This window comes from Microplitis mediator, chromosome 1, assembly GCF_029852145.1.
Source record: "Microplitis mediator isolate UGA2020A chromosome 1, iyMicMedi2.1, whole genome shotgun sequence".
NCBI lineage: Eukaryota > Metazoa > Arthropoda > Insecta > Hymenoptera > Braconidae > Microplitis > Microplitis mediator.
In genome coordinates this window covers 27,871,151-27,892,327 of record NC_079969.1, presented here as the reverse complement: position 1 = coordinate 27,892,327, position 21,177 = coordinate 27,871,151, and the positions used below count along the sequence as shown (strand labels likewise).

The 21,177-nt window shown below is 26.6% G+C and overlaps 4 protein-coding genes across 7 annotated transcripts in view; 3 read left to right on the top strand and 1 right to left on the bottom strand.

The window, feature by feature from the left end:
* Positions 1 to 152: 152 nt before the first annotated feature.
* Positions 153 to 2,159, top strand: LOC130673498 (uncharacterized). Its single transcript, XM_057478523.1, has 3 exons — positions 153 to 170; positions 237 to 817; positions 1,401 to 2,159. The coding sequence occupies exons 1-3, from the start codon at positions 153 to 155 to the stop codon at positions 1,573 to 1,575; spliced, it is 774 nt and encodes a 257-aa protein (XP_057334506.1). The 3' UTR covers positions 1,576 to 2,159.
* Positions 1,746 to 12,510, bottom strand: LOC130663398 (1-acyl-sn-glycerol-3-phosphate acyltransferase gamma-like). Its single transcript, XM_057462991.1, has 7 exons — positions 12,115 to 12,510; positions 10,090 to 10,393; positions 7,857 to 8,029; positions 6,295 to 6,456; positions 5,036 to 5,374; positions 4,757 to 4,976; positions 1,746 to 2,189 (listed from the first exon to the last, which is right to left on the bottom strand). Exons 2-7 carry the CDS (start codon positions 10,268 to 10,270, stop codon positions 2,101 to 2,103), a joined length of 1,164 nt encoding a protein of 387 aa, XP_057318974.1. The 5' UTR covers positions 10,271 to 10,393; positions 12,115 to 12,510; the 3' UTR covers positions 1,746 to 2,100.
* Positions 12,511 to 12,906: 396 nt separating this feature from the next.
* LOC130665654 (bolA-like protein 3) lies at positions 12,907 to 15,472 on the top strand. 2 transcript variants are annotated; one of them, XM_057466529.1, is made up of 4 exons: positions 12,907 to 13,279; positions 13,678 to 13,849; positions 15,108 to 15,196; positions 15,281 to 15,472. In XM_057466529.1, exons 1-4 carry the CDS (start codon positions 13,205 to 13,207, stop codon positions 15,347 to 15,349), a joined length of 405 nt encoding a protein of 134 aa, XP_057322512.1. In that variant the 5' UTR covers positions 12,907 to 13,204; the 3' UTR covers positions 15,350 to 15,472. The 2 variants fall into 2 exon arrangements, with proteins under 2 accessions (XP_057322512.1, XP_057323267.1); XM_057467284.1 differs by having other exon boundaries at positions 12,933 to 13,279; positions 13,723 to 13,849.
* Positions 15,473 to 16,301: 829 nt separating this feature from the next.
* Positions 16,302 to 21,177, top strand: part of LOC130662873 (uncharacterized) — a 32,287-nt gene continuing 27,411 nt past the window's right edge. Inside the window, exon 1 of one of the 3 annotated variants that reach the window (XM_057480859.1) lies at positions 16,302 to 16,475. Coding sequence is in view for 2 of the 3 variants with exons in the window: in XM_057465724.1 (XP_057321707.1) it covers positions 17,466 to 17,479 (14 nt within the window). In the remaining variant the exon portion in view is untranslated. Of the gene's footprint in view, positions 16,476 to 17,282; positions 17,480 to 21,177 lie in introns of those variants that run through there. The other 2 variants (XM_057465724.1, XM_057473573.1) reach the window with 2 other exon arrangements.

Below are 21,177 nucleotides of genomic sequence, written 5' to 3'. Positions count from 1 at the left end.
AAATTTAATTCAATAGTCCAAATAATTAAATTATTTATGTCTATATATTTATAAAACTATATGAAGTAGAAGGGATTTATAGAAAGTTTGATCACTTGGCCGTAACGCTAAATCAATTGTCTGATTATTTGTTGTCATCCTGACGCAGCAACATGTTCATAAAATTCGCCGTAAGTATCAACACTTAAAATACTTTTCATAAGATAAAATACTAACATATTTTTATTTATTTCAAGTGGATAGTAAGTGCGTTGATAATATTAGAGGTTCACTTCAATTCAAAAGTACAAGTTCAAAGTCACAGGATATCGGGTCGAGTACTCAGAAATCCTCTGAGACCTCCGTTCAGAAATATCGATAGTAAAAGTGCCATTTATCGCGACCATATCGACAGAAATTACATCGACCATCGTCCTTACCCAAGCTTGTATTCGCACTATAGATTAATAAAACCTTACGGGATTTTCAAGCAACGCAGATTCCCGGGAATCCCCGCGGTTTTTCTTAAGCCCCCGGGAGCTAAGCCGCGGACCAAAAATAGCAGACCAAATAAATTGAAGAGTAGGCCGAAAAAACCGAGGGATTCCAAGGAGAAATTGAGTTCGGAAGACGAAGAAAAGATCAGGGAAATTAAATATATCAGGGATCACGCCCCGGCTCAGCAGACCATAAATGAAGTGAGGGATGAAGACGAAGAATACGATGATGATGATGATGATGAAGTGAAAAGTTATTCTGACGAAGACAGAGTTGATTTTCATGTTCATGGGCATCGAGGACCTGATTCTTATATTTTTGGTTACGATACAGGCAAAGGGTAAATATTTTTTTTTATTCAGACAAAAATTTTTTGAGTTTCTTTAATACTGGTTTTTTTGAAAAAATATAATTTTGGCATCAAGTCCAAAAAAAAAATTAATGTCAGAGAATTATGAAGATTTTACTAAAATTTATTTTTCAAATTTCGTTTAATTCCCAATTGACATCAGCTGTAATGATGCTTTAATTTTTTTGTAATTAATTGATAAAATTTTGATACTTATGACAGTGGAGTCATTGAAAATTTTTAAAAAGTGGGGGAGGGGCGTTATCTGCTAATGGCCTGCCGTAAAAGTTGTGCAGAATTTGGTCCTTCGAGCCACTAGTAAATTGAATAATTCGCCGGTTTCGATAGAAAAAAAATTAATTTAATCACCAAAAACTTTCATTAAATATTCAATAAGTAAATCTGTATATTTATTTGTCCAAAATTTTTTTTTTAATCAGTTAATTCAAAATAAATCATCACGCGCACAACCATGGAAATAATTTTCAAATCAATTTACACTTGAAATTTTAATTTCATCAAATAAAATTTCAATAGAGTACTCAGATAATTAATTACTAATTATTTTTTTCAGAAAAAATCGTCAATTTCGCTTGGAAGAGAAGCACGGTAACGGTACGGTAACTGGTTCCTACGGTTATTACGACGCAAAAGGTAAACTCCGTAAAATTTATTACAACGCAGACCCATCCTATGGTTATCAACAAAAATCAGTGAATGATAAAAACAATGAAGCAACAAATAAGTAATCAGTATATAAAACTCGGATTATTTATTGTTTAAAAAGAAACATTTATTATCACAACTCATAACGTCATAACTTAAAGAGACATTATTAAAACTTGTGCTATATTACCGTTAAGTGATTTGTAAATTCTTTTATTTAAACGAATAACAAAAGTTGTAATTAAAAAATAAGTGGGATGCTCATGCGTTAATAACCTTTTTTATACAAATATTTATAATATCAAATATGCGTATACATGACATGAAAAAAAATAGTAACATTAAAAATGAATACTTGTAGATTTGTCAACTTTTATATTTTTTAACTATACTTTGTTTAATTAACTAGTATTTTTCTTTATCTAAAATTCATTTAGTTTAGTATATTTTCTATACAGAAATATATTTCAGATAATTAATTGTTTATTCAGTTAGTTAATTTTTTTTAACTCTCTTTCTCTCTCTCTTTAAATTCTTTATTTTGTCAGTTTTTTTCTTTTTGTTAATACTTAGGTAGTTATTATTATTATTATATTTTATATTTGGCTTTAATTTGTTTTCTTTGTTGCTGCTGACCCGTAAGATGACCCCCTGCTTATTTCGGACATACCGATTATTTTGTGCATTAAGTAAAAAACTGTAAAAAAAATAAATAATTAATTCTTATACTCAATTATTTTTGGCAATTAAAAAATTTATTATGACTATTTTTTATCTTATCTACTCATTGCATTAAAAATTTTTTTTTAAATCTGCATGTGTGTAAATAAAAATGATCATAAAGTTAGCCGACGTCAAATAGTTTTTAGATTTTTTTTTTTAAATAAATTTTAAAAAAGAAATATTTTAAAAAATTGCACTTATGGTTTTTTTAATTTTCTACATGTGCATTTTTTTGGTTTTTGTTTTTTTGTAATCGATTTAAAAAAAAAAAAAAATACTAATTGTCTGCCAAACTTCAAGATCATATTTAGTAGACAATTAGCAATTTTTGGATTTTATTTTCAACAAATCATTTAAAAAAAAAAAAAAAAAAATGGACATGTAGAAATTAAAAAAATTCTTGAGCACGTGTTCCATTTTTGGACTTAATTTTTTTTTTTTAATTTCCAGTTTCCAAAACTGGCTAAAATATTTTTTTTAATAATTTATCGTTTTGAAAAAAATTAAATAATTAGACGTCGGCAAACTTCAGTATCATAAATAAAATATGAGTAAGAATGCAGACAATTATCAATTTTTTAAATATCGGAATAAATAAAACGCGTACTTAGATAATTAAAAAAAAATTAGTGCGCGCATTTTTTAAACTAATTTACTAGGGTATTTAAAAATTATAAATTGTCTATCTGCTACATGATCCTGAAGTTAGCAGACATTTAAAAATTTTTGAATTTTCGTTTTGCAATAAATCAACTGCAAAAAAATAATATAAAAATATTAGGGCTGTACATCTAAACCGGCTTAACCGGTTAAAAAAGTTAACCAGGTTAATTAGCTGGCTAGCTCGTCAGCTTAGCTAATTTAACCGGTTAACTTCATTAGCTTGGCTAAGCAGCCAAAGGCTTAACCGGTTAACTCAAATTAGCTAGGCTAATTAGCTGAGGGTTTAACCGGTTAAATGGTTAATTTTTTTTTTTTCATCTATTCGCTACCTTATCTTAGAAAATATATAGAAAATATCATATATATTTAATTATAGACCGAAAAAGCTATAACAAAAAATTTATACTATTAGTTCAAAGAAAATTCACTACAATTTTTCAAATTATTTACTTAAAAATATATCGCGTTACTAATGCCAAAAAAGCGTATCTCAAAATATACGCCTTTTTGGCTCTGTAAAACCAAAAAGGCGTATTAAAAAATCTTTTTTTGGATAAACTTGGGAATGTTACAACAAACAACTATCTAGAAAAAAACGAAAAAAAAATTTGAAAACCAAAAGGGCGTATCATTTTTTTTCTTTTCAATTATTATTAATTCTTAGCGAAAAAAAATCAAGAGAACAGTAAAATAAATGACTTTACAACTCGATCAATTGGAAAAAAACATTAAATTAAATGAAAAAAATGTTCCCTAGTTGATCAGAAAAAAAGATTTTTTTATACGCCCTTTTGGCATAAGTAACGCGATATATATTTTTGATTAAATAATTCAAAAATTAAAATGAATTTTTTTTAAACTAATAGTACAAATTTTTTGTTATCGCTTTTTCGGTCTACTCTCTAAAAATGAATCAGTGAAATTCACTTCAAATTAGTGAATATTCACTGGGAACCAGCTATAAGTATACCACTGGTTGAATTAGTGGTATACTTATAGCTGTAGAAATAGTGACTATCCACTGATTCGCGAGAATTTCACTAATTCATTTTTAGAGAGTATAATTAAATAAATATGATATTTTCTATATATTTTCTACGATAAGGTAGCGAATAGATGAAAAAAAAAAAATTAACCATTTAACCGGTTAAACCTTCAGCTAATTAGCCTAGCTAATTTGAGTTAACCGGTTAAGCCTTTGGCTGCTTAGCCAAGCTAATGAAGTTAACCGGTTAAATTAGCTAAGCTGACCAGCTAACCAGCTAATTAACCTGGTTAACTTTTTTAACCGGTTAAGCCGGTTTAGATGTACAGCCCTAAAAAATATGCACATGTAGAAAATTTTAAAAACTACAGGTGCAATTTTTTCAAATATTTTTAAAAAAATTTGTTATCGTCTAAAAAAAAGTCCAAAAATTATTAGACGTCTGCTAACTTCAGTATCATATCTGCTACACCTCACTTAACAAAAAATAAATATCAAAAAAAATATTTTAAAAAATTGCACGTATAGTTTATGAAATTTCTGACGTGTGCATTTTTTTAGAAATATTTTTTTTCCATTATTTATCTGTTAAAAAAAATTTTTTAAATTTCACATGTCTGCTAACTTTACTATCATCACAATAAAAATAATACACAGTCTAATCCCGTTATGAGTCCGCCGACTTATATTTCTTGGTAGACATTCCCCTCTATGACTACGAAAATAATCATGTACAGACTCACACGTGTGCAAAGTAGGGGAAGTGTCAGTTCCGGCGTTCGACTGCTAGCAGAAGTGGGGGTACAGGAATTCTTGAAATTATATTCCCCTGCACCCCTGCAGGCGGACTCATAACGCGATTCGACTGTACGTTAATAAATAAAAATACTTACATAAAAGAATAATTGCAACGCCAAATGTGAACGCAATTGTTGATCCAGAAATAAATAATTTAACAAGATAATAAAGCATCGGTACTAATACAATAATTGCCCAGCAAATAGTGTTTATTAATGAAAAATATCGTCTGGGCAATTTAAATTTGTCAGTTTTAGGTACGCCACTAGTAGCGAAAAAATCACCAGTCTCAATAAAACTCTCGGCTAGTCGATCCTTTAATTTAAAAAAAAACTTAATATTTAAAATTTCAAAATAAGTACAAAAATAAATACCTTTTCTTCATATTTTTTATGCAGCCATGCAGCGGCGGCTTGTTCACCATCAGGAATATCTTTAATAGGTATTCTCTTTATGTACATATGAGCTTCAACCTTTTCACCGCGCAATAAATTAGTCATAGTAGGCTTGATAGCTGCTTTAGGATTAAATGCTAATTGAATGTCATAGAGGGCATCGACCTTGCCTTTTAAATGAGGAATACTTGCAGTAAAACCTTTTGTGCGTGGCGTCAAATGGTGCTTTAATATTGCCAAGCCTTTTTCTTTAGCAAACTTCTGACTGGCTTCTAACTTTTCTGCTGTAAATCGCGTACCTTCCGCGTACAGTAATAACTGCAATAAATATAAATATATAAATCAATCTTATTATTATTCTGGTCATTGAGCGCAACCGGTCAATGCCTTTATTATTTTTAACTTCCCGCTAAGAAAATTGCAAATTTTCAAAAAAGGGAAGTTATTGGTTTCGGTCCGATTTTCGAAAATCGAGTTTTCATCAGATGTCGACGTTTTGAGGTCCTAGGAAACTATTCTGACTATTCCCGGATGGACGTCCGTGTGTGTGTGTGTGTGTGTGTGTGTGTGTGTGTGAACTTTTTTTTGTCCGACGATATCTTTGGAACGGATGAACCGATTTGAACGTACTTGGTGGCGATCGAAAGAGCTCACCAAAACTTAGTCTTGATTAGATTTTGGGGTAAATCGATCATGTAGTTTACAAGTTATACAAAGAATAAGAATTAAAAAAATTTTTTTTTTTTGGTTTTTTATTGATTTCTCAGAAACGACTTATACGATCAACTTCAAAATCAAATCAGCTCTAGAACTTGATAAAACGCGTCGATTGCCGCCTTAGCCATCTCAATCGGATAATTCGTTCGAGAGTTATCGCGGGCAAAAGAAATGGTAAAAAACGGTTTTTTGCGAATATCTTCGAAACAACTGAACCGAACAATTTTAAAATTTTCTCAGCTCTAGAACTCAATAAAATACGCCGATTGCCACCTCAACCATCAAAATCGGTCAATTCGTTCGTGAGATATCGTGGGAGAAAGAAATGCTAACATCGGTTTTTTTCAAAAACAATGGCACACAAAAGTATTTTCGAGCTCGAAGAGCTCGAAAATGCATCCACAACAATGTTTTCGAGCTCAAGGAGCTCGAAAACAGCGGGAAGTTTTGGGGCTGGCCCGCAGGGTCAACCGATAGACAGATTTTTTTTTAATACAAAGATATGCAAATGGTCAACTTACCCACATGGTGTCAGGATAATCACCTAATTCGCTAATCTGATGGCCGATTGTTTCTTTATCTTTCTCCCAACTGCGTTCTAAAAATACACTCTCGGCAAATTTCCATGCCCATCCAAGTGTTGGTACATATTGAATCGATTTCTTAGCGTATGCTTTGCAATTCTGGGTAATTGATAGTAAATAGAGTGAGTAATTATACAGTAGTAATATTGTAAGCCCGTGTAAAAAAATTGTTAAAAAAAGGTTAAGAAAGTGATGACTAGGGAAGATTTTTGCCTTAACTTCGAAATGAATGATTCAAATTTAATATTACGGCGAAAATATTGATCTTATGAAAAAAATTTTTAAACAAAAGTTGTAGGAAATTTGTTTTTATAAAAAAAATGTCTCTTATGATTTTTTTATACGACCAATATTTTCACCGTAATTTCAAAATTAAGATTTTTATAATTAACAAAAATTTGAATAATTCATTATGAATCTCAATTTTGGAATTACGGCGAAAATATTGATCTTATGAAAAAAAATTTCAAACAAAAGTTGTAGGAAATTTGATTTTCTATAGAAAATGTCTCTTATGATTTTTTTATACGACCAATATTTTCACCGTAATTTCAAAATTAAGATTTTCATAATTAACAAAAATTTGAATAATTCATTATGAATCTCAATTTTGGAATTACGGCGAAAATATTGATCTTATGAAAAAAATTTTCAAACAAAAGTTGTAGGAAATTTTATTTTCTATAGAAAATGTCTCTTATGATTTTTTTATACGACCAATATTTTCACTGTAATTTCAAAATTAAAATTTTCATAATTAACAAAAATTTGAATAATTCATTATGAATATCAATTTTGGAATTACGGCGAAAATATTGATCTTATGAAAAAAAATTTCAAACAAAAGTTGTAGGAAATTTATTTTTATAAAAAAAATGTCTCTTATGATTTTTTTATACGACCAATATTTTCACCGTAATTCCAAAATTGAGATTCATAATGAATTATTCAAATTTTTGTTAATTATGAAAATGTTAATTTTGAAATTACGGTGAAAATATTGATCGTATAAAAAAATCATAAGAGACATTTTCTATAGAAAATAAAATTTCCTACAACTTTTATTTGAAAAATTTTTTTATACGGCCAATATTTCCACTGTAATTCAAAAATTTAAGACCATTAATCATTAATTGTTATTTTTTTATAAAAGCAAAAATCCTGGCACTAGTGATGACTATTCTCAACTTAAAAACGTGACACAACGACGAACTTTTTTTAAACTTTTGAAAATTTAAGAGAAAAATAAATAAATATCGTAATATTATTAAGACATGCTAAAACGAAAAACCAGAAAAAGTTCAAAATCAGTTTTTTCTGAAGGTATTTTGCACTGAAAAATTTTAATTTGTAGTATTGTCAATTAATTTTTTGTGTATTTTCAGTTCGAAAATCGTTTAAAAAAAGTTCGTCATTGTGTCACGTTTTTAAGTTTAGAATAGTCAACACTTTTTTAAACAATTTTTTTTTACACAGGAATATTAAATGGCAAATCTTACCCCCAACATTTTAATTCTGTCACAAAACATCCAACCCATAAGCCAATCTATTTCGTAACTATGGTTCATTAATAAATAGCCGTGTTCTTTACCATAATATTTATCAAAATCATTTTTGTCAATATAAATTATCAAATCTGTCCCTGACCACCATTCCGCCATAAATACTAATTCTGTAATTTAAAAAAAAAATGGTAATAATAATTATCTATACTATAAAAAGAATAAGAAAAATTTTGTTCCCGACATATGTATATAATAAAATAAGTTGTTATTAAATTTGGTATCATTAGAAAGGTATTGACTAAATTTGTCTTTTCATAATTTAAATATTTAAATTACGCGGGAAAAAAGACAATCGCAGTTTTCTTTGAATAAATTAATATGTTAATTATTGTCACTTAATATGACTGAATATATGAAACTATTATATATAGATATATGTAATTTTGAATGAACATAAAAAAAATTTAGTCTATGCCATATCTTGTATGATAATAAAAATGAAACAGATTTAATTGGGTATCAGCGAAAAAAAAAAATATTAAACGACTACACAGTTGAAAATTTTGTGTTCTTGTGCATAAAAATCGAATAGTTAAATAGATTCCATGACAACTGATCCCCGACAAGTGATCACACGATAATGGATCCCACTGACAAATTCATAAAAGAATTAATTATTAATTACACTGATAAAAAAGTTGACTTGATTCAAGAGCGAAAATCTTGAACCAAGAATAGAGTTTTGAAGAAAATGATTTTCTTGAGTCAAGAGAAAAAATTCTTGAACCAAAAGAAATTTACTCGAACCAAAAATAATTTCATGGCTCAAGAATCTTTTCTCTTAAATCAAGAAAATCATTTTCTTCAAAATGGTATTCTTAGTTTAAGATTTTTTCTCTTGAATCAAGTCAACTTTTTTATCAGTGTAATTACTATGGCATGAGTAATTAAAATTCACTGTCGTAAATATAAAAAGTTAAATTATGTAAATTAGTTGATAAAAATCAATTGTTGATGGGATCAGATGTCGGTGGGATCAATTTGTAGGGATCACTTGTCGTGGTATAAGATTGTTGGGATCAGTTGACGGCACACCAGTTAAATATTTAGTGTCAATTATTTGACACTATCGAGTGTAAATTTAACTAAAGTTAAATGTGTTATCTGATCTCAACAAGTGTTAAACCTGTATTATTGTTTGACACAAGTAATGTGTTAAATTAACACAAAAAATTGACTGGACCATCTGAGACTTGAGATCTGTGTTAAATTTAACAAAAATTTTTCAACTGTGTAATGACAAAAAATTTGACCATGCGTAAATTTAAAAAAAAATCCATGATTATACAATCATTGAAATCAATAATTGCGAGTTAATCATGAGATTTCTCATTACGTTTAAATGATAACAGAAATAAAAAAAAAATTATAGAGTATAGATTTAAATAAACAATTAAATTCAAATCATATCCCATAAATTGTGTAGTGATACTCGGGCAGTCGTAGTGACTGCAAGTTATTATTATCTATTAGATAATTAGCAATTTGTAGTTCATATCATTATTAATTTTTTTAAATCTCATAAATTTAATTTTTTATCAATTAATTTACGATAGAAATTTAATCACCAATTTATGCAATCATACAGATATGAAAGATCAAATTTTACTTATTTTTACATATGTATTTTTAGCGACTAATTAATTAATTACACTAATAAATATGGATTTAATTTGAATTCTAATTCATCCGGTCACTGAGTTCCGGAGTTTTAAATAAAACCGCTCAATTTACCGACCAAATACGGAGTTTTTTTTTTTAGAGTGATGTATATTAAATTAATTAAATTAAAAAATTATCCAGTAATTAAACCGCGTAATTAAAAATAAAAAATTAATACTTTCTCTAAAATTTACAATCATAATTAAATACTACTAGAATTTTTTTTACCCGATAAATATTTACCATAAGCCAAAGATCACCATAAAAAAATTTTAATATTATTATATACGTCATATATTTATATATTCATTGATAAATATAAACAATGGAGACTTTTAAAACTCTAGTATAAATAAAAAAATAAAAGACGACTCATAAATCACAAGTTCAATACAATCAGTGTCCAAAGTCTCTCGCATTTTTTTTTTTTTTTTGATTTCATAATCGCTGTTATTAATTAGTCACAAATTGTATATAGATAATAATAACAAATATGAATACTTACGAGTGTAAAACGAGTAACAAAGATAGTAATTTATTTTCCGATAGTAATACTTTGAGAACGGTTTCAATCCAAGGTACAAAATACATTGCAGTACATTTATTATTAGACCTGATGTGAAAAATGTTATCGCGAACATCAGATGCACCAGCGTTGATTTTTTAAAAGACTCAATAAATCCCATCTTTATTTTATTTATATACTTCTTTAATTTAAATTCAATTATATTTATATATTTATATATAAGATATTTGTGCACGTGTCAATCAGTTTGTGCTATCATTAAAATTATCACTATCTATTACACCTGAAACAAAATTTTAAATGTATGTTAGTATCTTATGGTAATTAAAAGATTAAATATAATTACAGTGGACAAAAAATATGTGATGTAATCACTTAACCTTTGGATTTGTCATATATTGAAGATTAAATAACAAATTTATCTGTTTTGTAACAATCGATAGTCATTAAGATCAAAAGATTTTGATTAAATATTTTTTTTTTTAATTAATAAAAAAAAACTTTTTGTTCTTAAAAATAAATGATTCTGAAGTTAGCAGACAATTAACAAATTTTGGGTTTTTTTTTTAACAGTTTAATTTAAAAAAAAAGAAAACTAAAAAAATGCACAAGTAGAAAATTTTAAAAACTAGAGGTGCAAATTTTTTATTATTTATCGTCTAAAAAAAAATCCAAAAATTATTAGACGTCAGCTGACTTCAGTTTCATTAAAAATAATGACATTTTAAAATGACACTGAAGTGAGTTGACGTCTAATAATTTTTGGATTTTTTTTTTGATAAATTATAAAAAAAAAAATATTTGAAAAAATTGCACCTGTAGTTTTTTTAATTTTCTATATGTGCATTTTTTGTTTTTCGTTAAAATTTTAAAAAGTAATTAATTAAATATGAACAAGTATTTGAAAATTTATTTATAACAGGAATTTTAATTGATCCTGAAGTTAGCAGACAATTAACAGTTTTTGAATTTTCTTTTCAATAGTTTGATTTCAAAAATAAATAAAAATAAAAATATGCACATGTAGAAAATTTAAAAAACTACTGGTGCAATTTTTTCAAATATTTTTTTTTTATAATTTATCGTTTTTAAAAGAATTCAAAAATTTTTATACGTCGGCTAACTTCAATTTCATGAATTTTAATTGATCCTGAAGACAATTAAATTTTTTTTAAAAAATCGATTGCAAAAAAATAAAAAATAAAAAAATGCACTTGTAGAAAATTTTAAAAATTGTGGCGGAATTTTTTGAATACTTTTTTTATAATTCATCCTTTAAGAAAAAATCAAAAAATTACTAGACGTCAGTAAAGATCCTGGTTAGCAGACAATTAAAAATTTTCGGATTTAATTTTGAACAATTAAATTTGAAAAAAAAAAAAAACTGAAAAAATGCACATGTAGAAAATTGAAAAGACTACAAGTGCAATTTTTTTAAATATTTTTTTTTTATAATTTATCGTCTTTTAAAAAATCAAAAAATTATTAGACGTCGGCTAACTTCAGTATCATGAATTTTAAAAGTTTAAATTTTTTGAATGTTTACTAAAAATGAGATTTTTAAATTTAAAAAACAGGATAAAATTTCGGAGTACAAAAAATATATAAAATATAAATAATCGTGTTAATAAATATGACAGTAAAGTTTTTAATTAAACTTTTGTTTATTATTTAACTATTTTGTAATTTAATTAATTCCATTAATAAAAAAAATTGATTGTTTCTAAAAATAATTGGGGATTAAAATTTTTAAAAAGTAATTAATTAATTAATTAAAACTAAATAAGTATTTGAAAATTTATTTTTATCAGGAATTTTTAAATTTAAAAGGTTAAATTTTTCGAATGTTTACTAAAAATAATACAAATTTAAAAATTTAAAAACCAGGTAATAAAATTTCTTAGTAAAAAAAATATATAAAATATAAACAATAGTAATAGTTAACAAATATGACACTAAAGTGGGTCAGTGGTTAATAAAATAATTAATAATAATAAAACTTACCTAGCAACCCATTGTGCGAGTTGTCAATTTTCAAATCATTGTTATTTAGATTTAAAAAATAACTACAGCCTATTTATATATTCTCGTATATTTATATATATTCATAAACAAATATATTGACTTATTTTTTTTTGAGTACTCCAATTTTCGTGAGGACAAAAAGCACCGATTTGGGTATGAAAATACTCGGGGAAATGAAACGTGGATAAATTTTTAAAAAACTGTTGGTTATGTCTAATGTCTAATGTCTAGCAAAAGCTAGTGGGATAATGGTAACTATCAGTAATAGAAATGGTATTTTATTTATTTTAGGTATAGTCTATAGTCTACATCACACACTTGACGGTCAAGTTGTTCTACTGAGGTCTGACAAAATATAACTCGTATAGTTTGGAGTTGGTGTTGGTTTTCAAAGGATAGGATCTGAGATGAGACAGAAAAGTAGAAGGGGATATAATTTATATTTTTTGTATTCTATTTTTACTGAGGAGTTGATATCTCGGTTGGTAAAACGGCTTTGTTGTGATGATCAGGAATTTATTTTTTGAATTATAGATGTCGTCTGTGCGTGATTCATATGCGTGGAACACTTGTGTTGCGCATGCGCGCATTTAATGATGAAGGCGGCTAGTTTTTAAAAAAATAACATTCATACAAATTTAAAGCAGAGTTAAGTTTCTGTGAATTAACTGTTGGTAATAAAGTTTTTGTAAGATCCTGAAGTTAGCAGACAAAAATTTTTTGATTTTTTTTTAACAATTAAATTTGGAAAAAAAAAACTAAAAATATGCACATGTAGAAAATTAAAAAAACTATAAGTGCAATTTTTTTAAATATTTTTTTTTTATAATTTCGCGCTTAAAAAAAATCCAAAAATTATTCGACGTCGGCTAACTTCAGTATCATTTTTTTAGCCTCTAACCTCACAAGCTCACGTTTATAATTTTCTTATAAAAATAAATAATATAAATTAACGTTTCTATTGAGATAAAAATTGTTTTTATATATTTTGTTGATAATTAATAATTTGAATAATTTAAAAATTACCGCGCATTTTTAAATAACAGTAATTAATTATTATTAATATAAGATGCATTTAATAAAAAAAATAATGCACACATATATACCCCGACAAGTTATCAGGACAAATTATCGTGACATTTCGGTAAAGTATTTTTAATTATTTAATTAATTAATTAATTACTTATAATTGTAACAAATAATTAATTTTTTAAAACTACTAACGTTTGTAAAATTCCAGGATCGTTAAGTTAGCAGACGTCTAATAATGTTTGGACTTTTTTTTGGACGACAAAACACAAAAAAAAAATATTTGAAAAAATTGCACCTTTAGTTTTTTTAATTTTCTACATGTGCATTTTTTCATTTTATTTTTTTTTTTGAAATTTAAATGTTCAAAATAAAATCCAAAAATTTTAATTGTCTGCTAACTTTAGGATCACAAAATTCCTGCTTTTTTAATTATTAACTGCATTTATTTATTTTGTTTTAAGTAACCAATTTTTAAAAATTTTTGAATGATTTTTTCCCTTAATTAACAAGAAATTAACAGGAATGAAAAGAGTAAATAAACCAACGACTTTGCAGTTACTATCAAAAGTATGGAGTGGACAATCCGGAGTACTGGCCGGTAAACAGGCTGAAGAAAAAATGACTTCAATATTGAGAAGTAAATTTCCAAAGGCTCACACCATTGAAGTTAATGATATTTCTGGTACGAAAATTGAACCTATTGCTTAAATAATTTAAATTTCATGATACTAAAAATGATCCTGAAGTTAGCAGACAATTAAAAATTTTAGGATTTTATTCTGAACAATTAAATTTGAAGAAAAACAGAAACTGAAAAAATGCACATGTAGAAAATAAAAAAGACTATGAGTGCAATTTTTAAAAATATTTTTATTTTTGTAATTTATCGTTTTTTAAAAAATTTAAAAATTATTAGACGTCGGCTGACTTCAGTATCATTACTAAAAGCAGCAGACGGAAATTTTCAGCTTTTTTTTTAAATTACCAGCATCGAATCTCAAAGTTTCAGTCTTTACAGTCAGTCAAACGAACATAATTTGAACCTGATGGCCTGAGTTTCTGATCAGAAAATTGGTGGACAATAGTTGCGATCAACTTGACGACAACTTTCAGCTTTTGTGACTGTTGACTAGAAGTTGTTATCAACTTTCCCAGAAAGTTGACGACAATCTACTGCCGTAAGCTGAAAACAAGTTTCTGAGAAAATTGAAGGCAATTTTCTGTTAACGGCAGTAGATTATCGTCAATTTGCTGCCAACTTCCCTGGTAGCTACACTTTAAATACAATTATTCAGTAAGTTCTGCAGTGAAACACTGACGGCTGACTTAACGACAAGTTTCTGTCACTTGGCTGGAAAATACTTGCGTGCAAGTTTATGCAAATCTACTGCTGTCATCTGAATGTCATTTGACAGAAAAACTTGCCATCAATTTTGAGTTAAACTTTAAATCAAAACGTCATTATCTGACAGTAACAGCTGCAGTCAAATTGAATTCAAGTTACAGACAATTTACTGTCAACTTAAAGACAACTGCTTGCTCTCTAACTTGAAATTAACTTGTGGATAAGGTGGCTATCAGGAATTAGCAAACAGGTAAATTGTGAATGCCTTCAGTGGGCAGAAACGTTTACGTTTCGTCTTTAGAGAACAAGTAAATAATATCTCTGCCCGCTGACTGAAGACTTTCGCAATTTAAACTCTGATTCATATTTGATCAAAAAAAATATCTTGTCAATGCAGAATTTACGCCTTTGAAAGTATTTCCGGTGTTAGCATGATCGCGACCATTTCCGATAATCGTTTGCTGTCTAATCAAAGTCAATTTTTTAGTATCATAAAATTTAATTAATTGGCGGGCATTTAAAACAGAACTTAAGTTCTGATATTTACTCTATAATGGATGTATATTTTAATAGATGTATTTAATTTATTTAATAGGAGGATGTGGAGCAATGTTTGAAGTAAATGTTATAACGTCTGAATTCAATGGACTAAGTACTGTTAAGCAACACCGACTTATTAATGATGTAATTAAATTCCCATTATTTTCTAATTACCACTGCAGCTATTAATCGATTTTAGTAATGAGTAATGACATTGTATATTTTCAGACTCTGAAAAACGAGATAAAGGACATGCATGGCATAAGAATCAGCACCGGACTACCAGAAGCTTCATGATCATTCGTGATTTAATTTATCAAACAATCAAAGTAATTTTAATTTATATATTTAGTGTGTAGATAAATTATCAATGTAAATATTAAGACTTTTGTTTAAAAATAAATTTTCATTTATTCCTTCTATTCAGCGAATTTATCTGCAGACTAAATTATCATCAGTAATTAGCGTAAAAAAAATCTGATTAAAATTAATAATTGAAATTTTTTTAATTTCGTCGACGGATAAATTGCCTGCGGATAATTTTTGTTTAAATTTAAAAGTGTATTTATTATTGACACGCAACTTAATCAGTCTTCGTGTTTTTAAAAATGTCAGGTTTAATTCCATTCTTCATATTTATTATACACTATAAGTTTTCTAGGATTCTATATATTTAAAAATATATATAAATGTATTTATAATTTATAAAAATTGTTAATAATTCGGTCTATTAAAATTAACGAGTGTGAATGTAGCAGACATCAGACAAATTTAAAATTATAAATAAATCTAGTAAGTAATTAATAAAATAAAATTTTTAAAAAAAGGCGCGTTTAAAAAATTTAAAAATTAGCAAGTGTATTTTTTAAAAATTTATTTACTCGATTTATTTATAATTTTAAATTTGTCTGACGTCTGTCACATTCATACTCATTAAAATTGTATGAGAATATAGCAGACATTAAATTTAAAATTATAAATAAATAGAGTAAAAAATTAATAAAATAAAATTTTAAAAAATGCACATGTAGAAAATTTTGAAATTAATATGAGCATTTTTTAAATTATTTATGGTTTTAAATTTGTCTGATGCTTGTCACATTCACTCATAAAATTATCCAGTTGAAATTAAAACTTTTAAATTTCCCGCGCTTTTAAAAATACGCATTTCCCGCCAAAAAAAAGCGTATACCGACTGCGCAACGGAAGCACTTTTTATTCATTTCCTGTCTGATATTTCACAGCGTTCAGCATCATAGCAAAATAACGTGGAGTGATTAGAGTAGTATGTAAACAAAATATCACAAGAAAAAAAAATATAAAAACTCTTGAGTCTGTCATCAACGTATTGATATATTGATACCGCGATTAATAGTTTATCGGCGTAAATCAAACATAATTTTGACATCTGCTGATTACAATGGTGAGTAAACAATCAAATTTATTCAATTTTTTTTTCTTATCAACAAATTTTAACTAAAAGTCAATAAAACAAACACTCGAGATTTAAAAATACAAGTGAATTTAATCTTTAATCAAGCCCTCGGTTTGATCTGAAATGAATCCTATCGGAATTGTCAATCTTATCAATGTCAGTTTATTAGCTCGAGTTATTTCTAATTTAACGAATCACTATTTAAACAATTTAATACAAGTCTATTGTTATCATTACAATTATTATGATAAATATTTTTTTTTTATCACGCATTTAAAAATGACTGATAACAAAAATATTTTTATCGTCTTGTTGACGTCAAAAATAGTTTAATAAATTTTTTATTATTTATTATCATTATATAATTTATTATTTCCACATATTTATTAAACCTTGACTTCTTTTTTTTATATCAATATATTATATATATATATTTATAATTATAGACAAAAAAAGTAATTAGGAGCCCATTAGAAATAATCATTTTTCTACTAATGACATTAAATGTTTTTTAATTTATTTTAAATTATCAATTTTATTTTTTAAAGTCATCTTTTAAATTCTTATTCTAAAGGCGCGAAAATTTTTTTAAATTCAAAAAATTCAAATCTTAGATTTTTTATTTTACTACTGTTATATTTATGGGTTATCTATATATCGATTTAAAAAATATTGATATCAATTCTGACCGGAAATAGAAATTATCGTCTAATATCTATCAGTTTTATTTATAATGTGGAATAAGTATCACGAAGCATTAGTGCACGCAGCAATTGTCTATTGTCCAATCAACAAGTGCCTGGTAGATAAAAATTACGAGTAATTTCATCAGTAAACGCTGACAATTCTAGTCGTCACCACACTTTGCACTAGTGCGTTAGAAATTGTAAAATAGATATAGTTTTTTTGTACTTCAAAAATTACCGCCACTAAATTTTACTTTTTTTTGTTCATTTTTAAAAAATATCAAAAATCAAAATGTCCGATCAAGAGTAAGTTTTTTTTTTACTATTAAAATAATTTTTAAAAATTAACCTTATTTTAAGGAAACCTCTTTTGAAGATATATATATATATATATATATATATATATATATATATATATATATATATATATATATATATATATATATATATATATATATATATATATATATATATATATATATATATATATATATATATATATATATATGTATATTAGGGTGCTTCATTTCGGAGCCAGATTTTTTTTTTCAAGTGCATGTGGAAAAAACTATAGTTCAACACAAAAAAAAAAATTTTCGCGCATGAAAAAAAATTCCATGTCGATTACAGATCTCGCTCATTGAAAAATTCGATTTTCTCATTTAAATAACACGGGAAAACTTTTTTTTTTAACTTTAAGTATTTTTAACCTCGTTAACAAATCAATAGATCAAATTGACTAATACATATTTTTGTAGGAAATTAAACGCTCTACAAGAAAGGTCTCTTATCATTTTTCAAAAAATTCATCTGTTTCAAAGTTATTAGAGCTCGAATTAAAGTTGGAGATCGTTTTACTTTTCCGGTGAAACTGTCAGACTTATCACAAAATGTTATGGGTCTTTTTTGTTGCCAATTTTATTCTCTACAAATTATGATCTGTAAAGTTTTTTCAAATTCCGCATGTATATATTATATATATTTTGTAGTGAATGCAGCTCACTGTGAAATTTAAATATTTAATAATCATACATTTAAAATTATGAATGAATGTTATCAAGTATAAAAATTTATCATGTGTAATATGTAATTATAATTATAATTAATATTACGGTATATATATCCATATATATTTACAAAAGTTGTCTTAGGTCTTTAGTATCTGTGACTAGATAAAGTAAGAAAATAATAATTTACAATCATGATAAAAAAAATGGTTCCATGCGTTTTGAGCACCTGACAAAATATCCCCAGTTTTGTGTCAGTTTTTTTGGCTTTTTTCACTATTTTTGCTTTCTTTTCATGAGGATATTTTGTCCGAAGATATTTTGTCGAGGATATTTTGTCAGGTGCTCAAAACGCCTGATACCAAAAAAAATCTGTCTATCGGACCCTGCGGGCCAGCCTCAAAACTTCCCGCTGTTTTCGAGCTCCTTGAGCAAAGAAAAAAATTTCTCTAGGATTTTTGCAGCTCGTAGATTTTAAGCTGCGTTGAATGCCACCTTGACGATCAAAATCGGTTCATCCGTTCAAAAGTTACAGATATTTACGTACGTACGTACGTACACTCGGACATCATCTTGAAATCAGTCAGAATAATTTCCTAGAACCTCAAAACGTCAAGATCTGATAGAAATTCAATTTTTGATAACCGGACCGAAACCAATAACTTGCCGAATTTTTGAAAATTTTAAATTTTCTTAGCGGGAAGTTTAAAATAATCGTAAACACAACATAACAATTAGCTTATTGTCTCGCGTAAAGTCAAAGTCGTTAAATTACTTGCACTATCGTACGTGCTTGGTACCGGTGTAATTACATTTATCGGTTTCGTCGGTAATAACAAAACAAAAGTTTAAAAGTTTAAACTCAAACTCTAATGCATTTGTTTATTCTCACGCATTCATTACACTTTTTATTCCTCTAATAATTTTTATTACGTGTAATTTTAATTCCATCCGTTTACTCGGTACTTTTATCAGCTTATGCGATACTTGATAATTAAAAATAAAACCCGCCGCCATTTTCTTTTTATAAAGATTTAATTACTTTGAGTAATGACTCATAGATATTTATGTAATTAATCTAAACTTTAATTACTCAGTGATAATTTTTTTAAAAAGAACAAACTACAAAATTTTTTATATGAAAATTTTATGATTCTAAAGTTAGCCGACGTCTAATAATTTTTTGATTTTTATAATCACGATAAATTATCAAAAAAAAAAATATTTTCAAAAATTGCACTTATAGATTTTTTAATTTTCTACTTGTGCATTTTTTTTTTTTTTTTTTTTGTTTTGAATAAATTTGAAAAAAAAATTATCAAATATCTGCATACTTCAGAATCATGAAAATTTTTATGATCCTGAAGTTAGCAGACAATTATAAACTTTTTGATTTTTTTTGAACAATTAAATTTGAAGAAAAAAAAAAAAAAAAATATGCACTTGTGGAAAATTTAAAAAACTATAAGTGCAATTTTTTAAAATATTTTTTTTTTTAGTTTATCGTTTTGAAAAAAATTCAAAAATTATTAGACGTCTGCTAATTTCAGTATCATAAATTTTTACTTAACAAATTTTTTTTGATCCTAAGAAAATTTTTTTTCCATTTCGTAATGCAAAATTTTTCTTGCGCCAATAAATTATTTTTTTCTGTGCATAAGAAAATAAATAAATTGAATAATTTAACAAAAGTAAATTCGAAAAAAAAATCTCTTTTAATGTAATAATTTGCTGAGTTAATATAATAGGTAATTACATTAATTAAATACATTACAGCAATGACGAAAGTGCAATGAACTTGGATAAGTATCCAGACTGTTGATGTCTTGTCATGTCTGCAACTGCAAAGTAAACGATTCTGAATAACTTGTCTCCTTCTTCTTATCATTATTATTATTATACTTTATATTTTTTTCTCATATTTGTCGTTTTATTTCTTAGGTTTACTCCTACTTAGCGATTAGAGTCCACCCGTATCTTAACAGCAATTTCTCAGTTAATTTACAAAGGAATTATTTTATGTCGCGTGAATTACAACTTGACATTAATTTCTTAAGACAACTAAACGTTGTTTAAATTATGACGTTATTGTTTTAATATATCGTACAAGGTCGTACTTAAACTACTCTACGTTTGCTCTATTCTACATATTACACATTACATATTACACATTGCACTACACTACATACCGCGTAACTTTTTTTTATCATAAGGGTCACTAACTACTTTATTATGCTCATACTCCCATGCATACTTTATGATATCTATATATGTATGCACTAGTTTTAAGCGCAAACGTTTAAACAATTTTTTAAAAAATAATCAGTAATTTTGTGTCGGTTTTTTTCTTCGCAATGTTTTTTTACTGACGCATTAAAAATTATTTTCACTGAAATTAGACACGATTAAATGAGTGTGTAATTTATTTATTAAATTAAAATTAGTGAAGGTAAATTTACGTTGATAGAAAAAAATAATTGAAATTTCAAGCACGAAATGTTACGGGTGTGCTGTTATTTATTTTTTTTTTTTGCAATGTATTTTATTTACTTAAGGGAGACCACTAGTGTGAAATTTTGAAAAATCATGTACCTGAAGATCGGAACATTTTTCGCGGGACGGAAATGAAAAAATTTATGTAATTTGACAGCTTAAGGAGTAATTGGGGGTGGCTGCAATTTTTAGCTGACATACTAACGTCTATGCAAAACATTTCAGAAATCTGAATCCAGTAGACTCATGATCCTGAAGTTAGCAGACGTCTAATAATTTTTGAATTTTTTTTCAAACGATAAATTATTTTTAAAAAAATATTCGGAAAAATTGCACCTGTAGTTTTTTAAATTTTCTACATGTGCATATTTTTATTTTATTTTTTTGCAATTGATTTGTTGAAAAACAAAAATTCAAAAATTGTTAAATGTCTGTTAATTTTAGATGATCCTGAAGTTAGCAGATAATTAAAAATTTTCGGATTTTTTTTTTAACAAATCAATC

What these genes read in the sequence shown, in the direction of transcription:
- LOC130663398 (XM_057462991.1), bottom strand. Translation starts at nt 10,270, where the DNA reads ATGGGATTTATTGAGTCTTTTAAAAAATCAACGCTGGTGCATCTGATG. An exon ending in TTGTTACTCGTTTTACACTC is followed by an intron (nt 8,030 to 10,089) that starts GTAAGTATTCAT and finishes TTTAAATTACAG; the next exon opens with AATTAGTATTTATGGCGGAA. An exon ending in ATTATCCTGACACCATGTGG is followed by an intron (nt 5,375 to 6,294) that starts GTAAGTTGACCA and finishes TATTTATTGCAG; the next exon opens with TTATTACTGTACGCGGAAGG.
- LOC130673498 (XM_057478523.1), top strand. An exon ending in GGTTACGATACAGGCAAAGG is followed by an intron (nt 818 to 1,400) that starts GTAAATATTTTT and finishes TATTTTTTTCAG; the next exon opens with AAAAAATCGTCAATTTCGCT.
- LOC130665654 (XM_057466529.1), top strand. Translation starts at nt 13,205, where the DNA reads ATGCATTTAATAAAAAAAATAATGCACACATATATACCCCGACAAGTT. An exon ending in CAAATTATCGTGACATTTCG is followed by an intron (nt 13,280 to 13,677) that starts GTAAAGTATTTT and finishes TTAATTAACAAG; the next exon opens with AAATTAACAGGAATGAAAAG. An exon ending in AACACCGACTTATTAATGAT is followed by an intron (nt 15,197 to 15,280) that starts GTAATTAAATTC and finishes GTATATTTTCAG; the next exon opens with ACTCTGAAAAACGAGATAAA.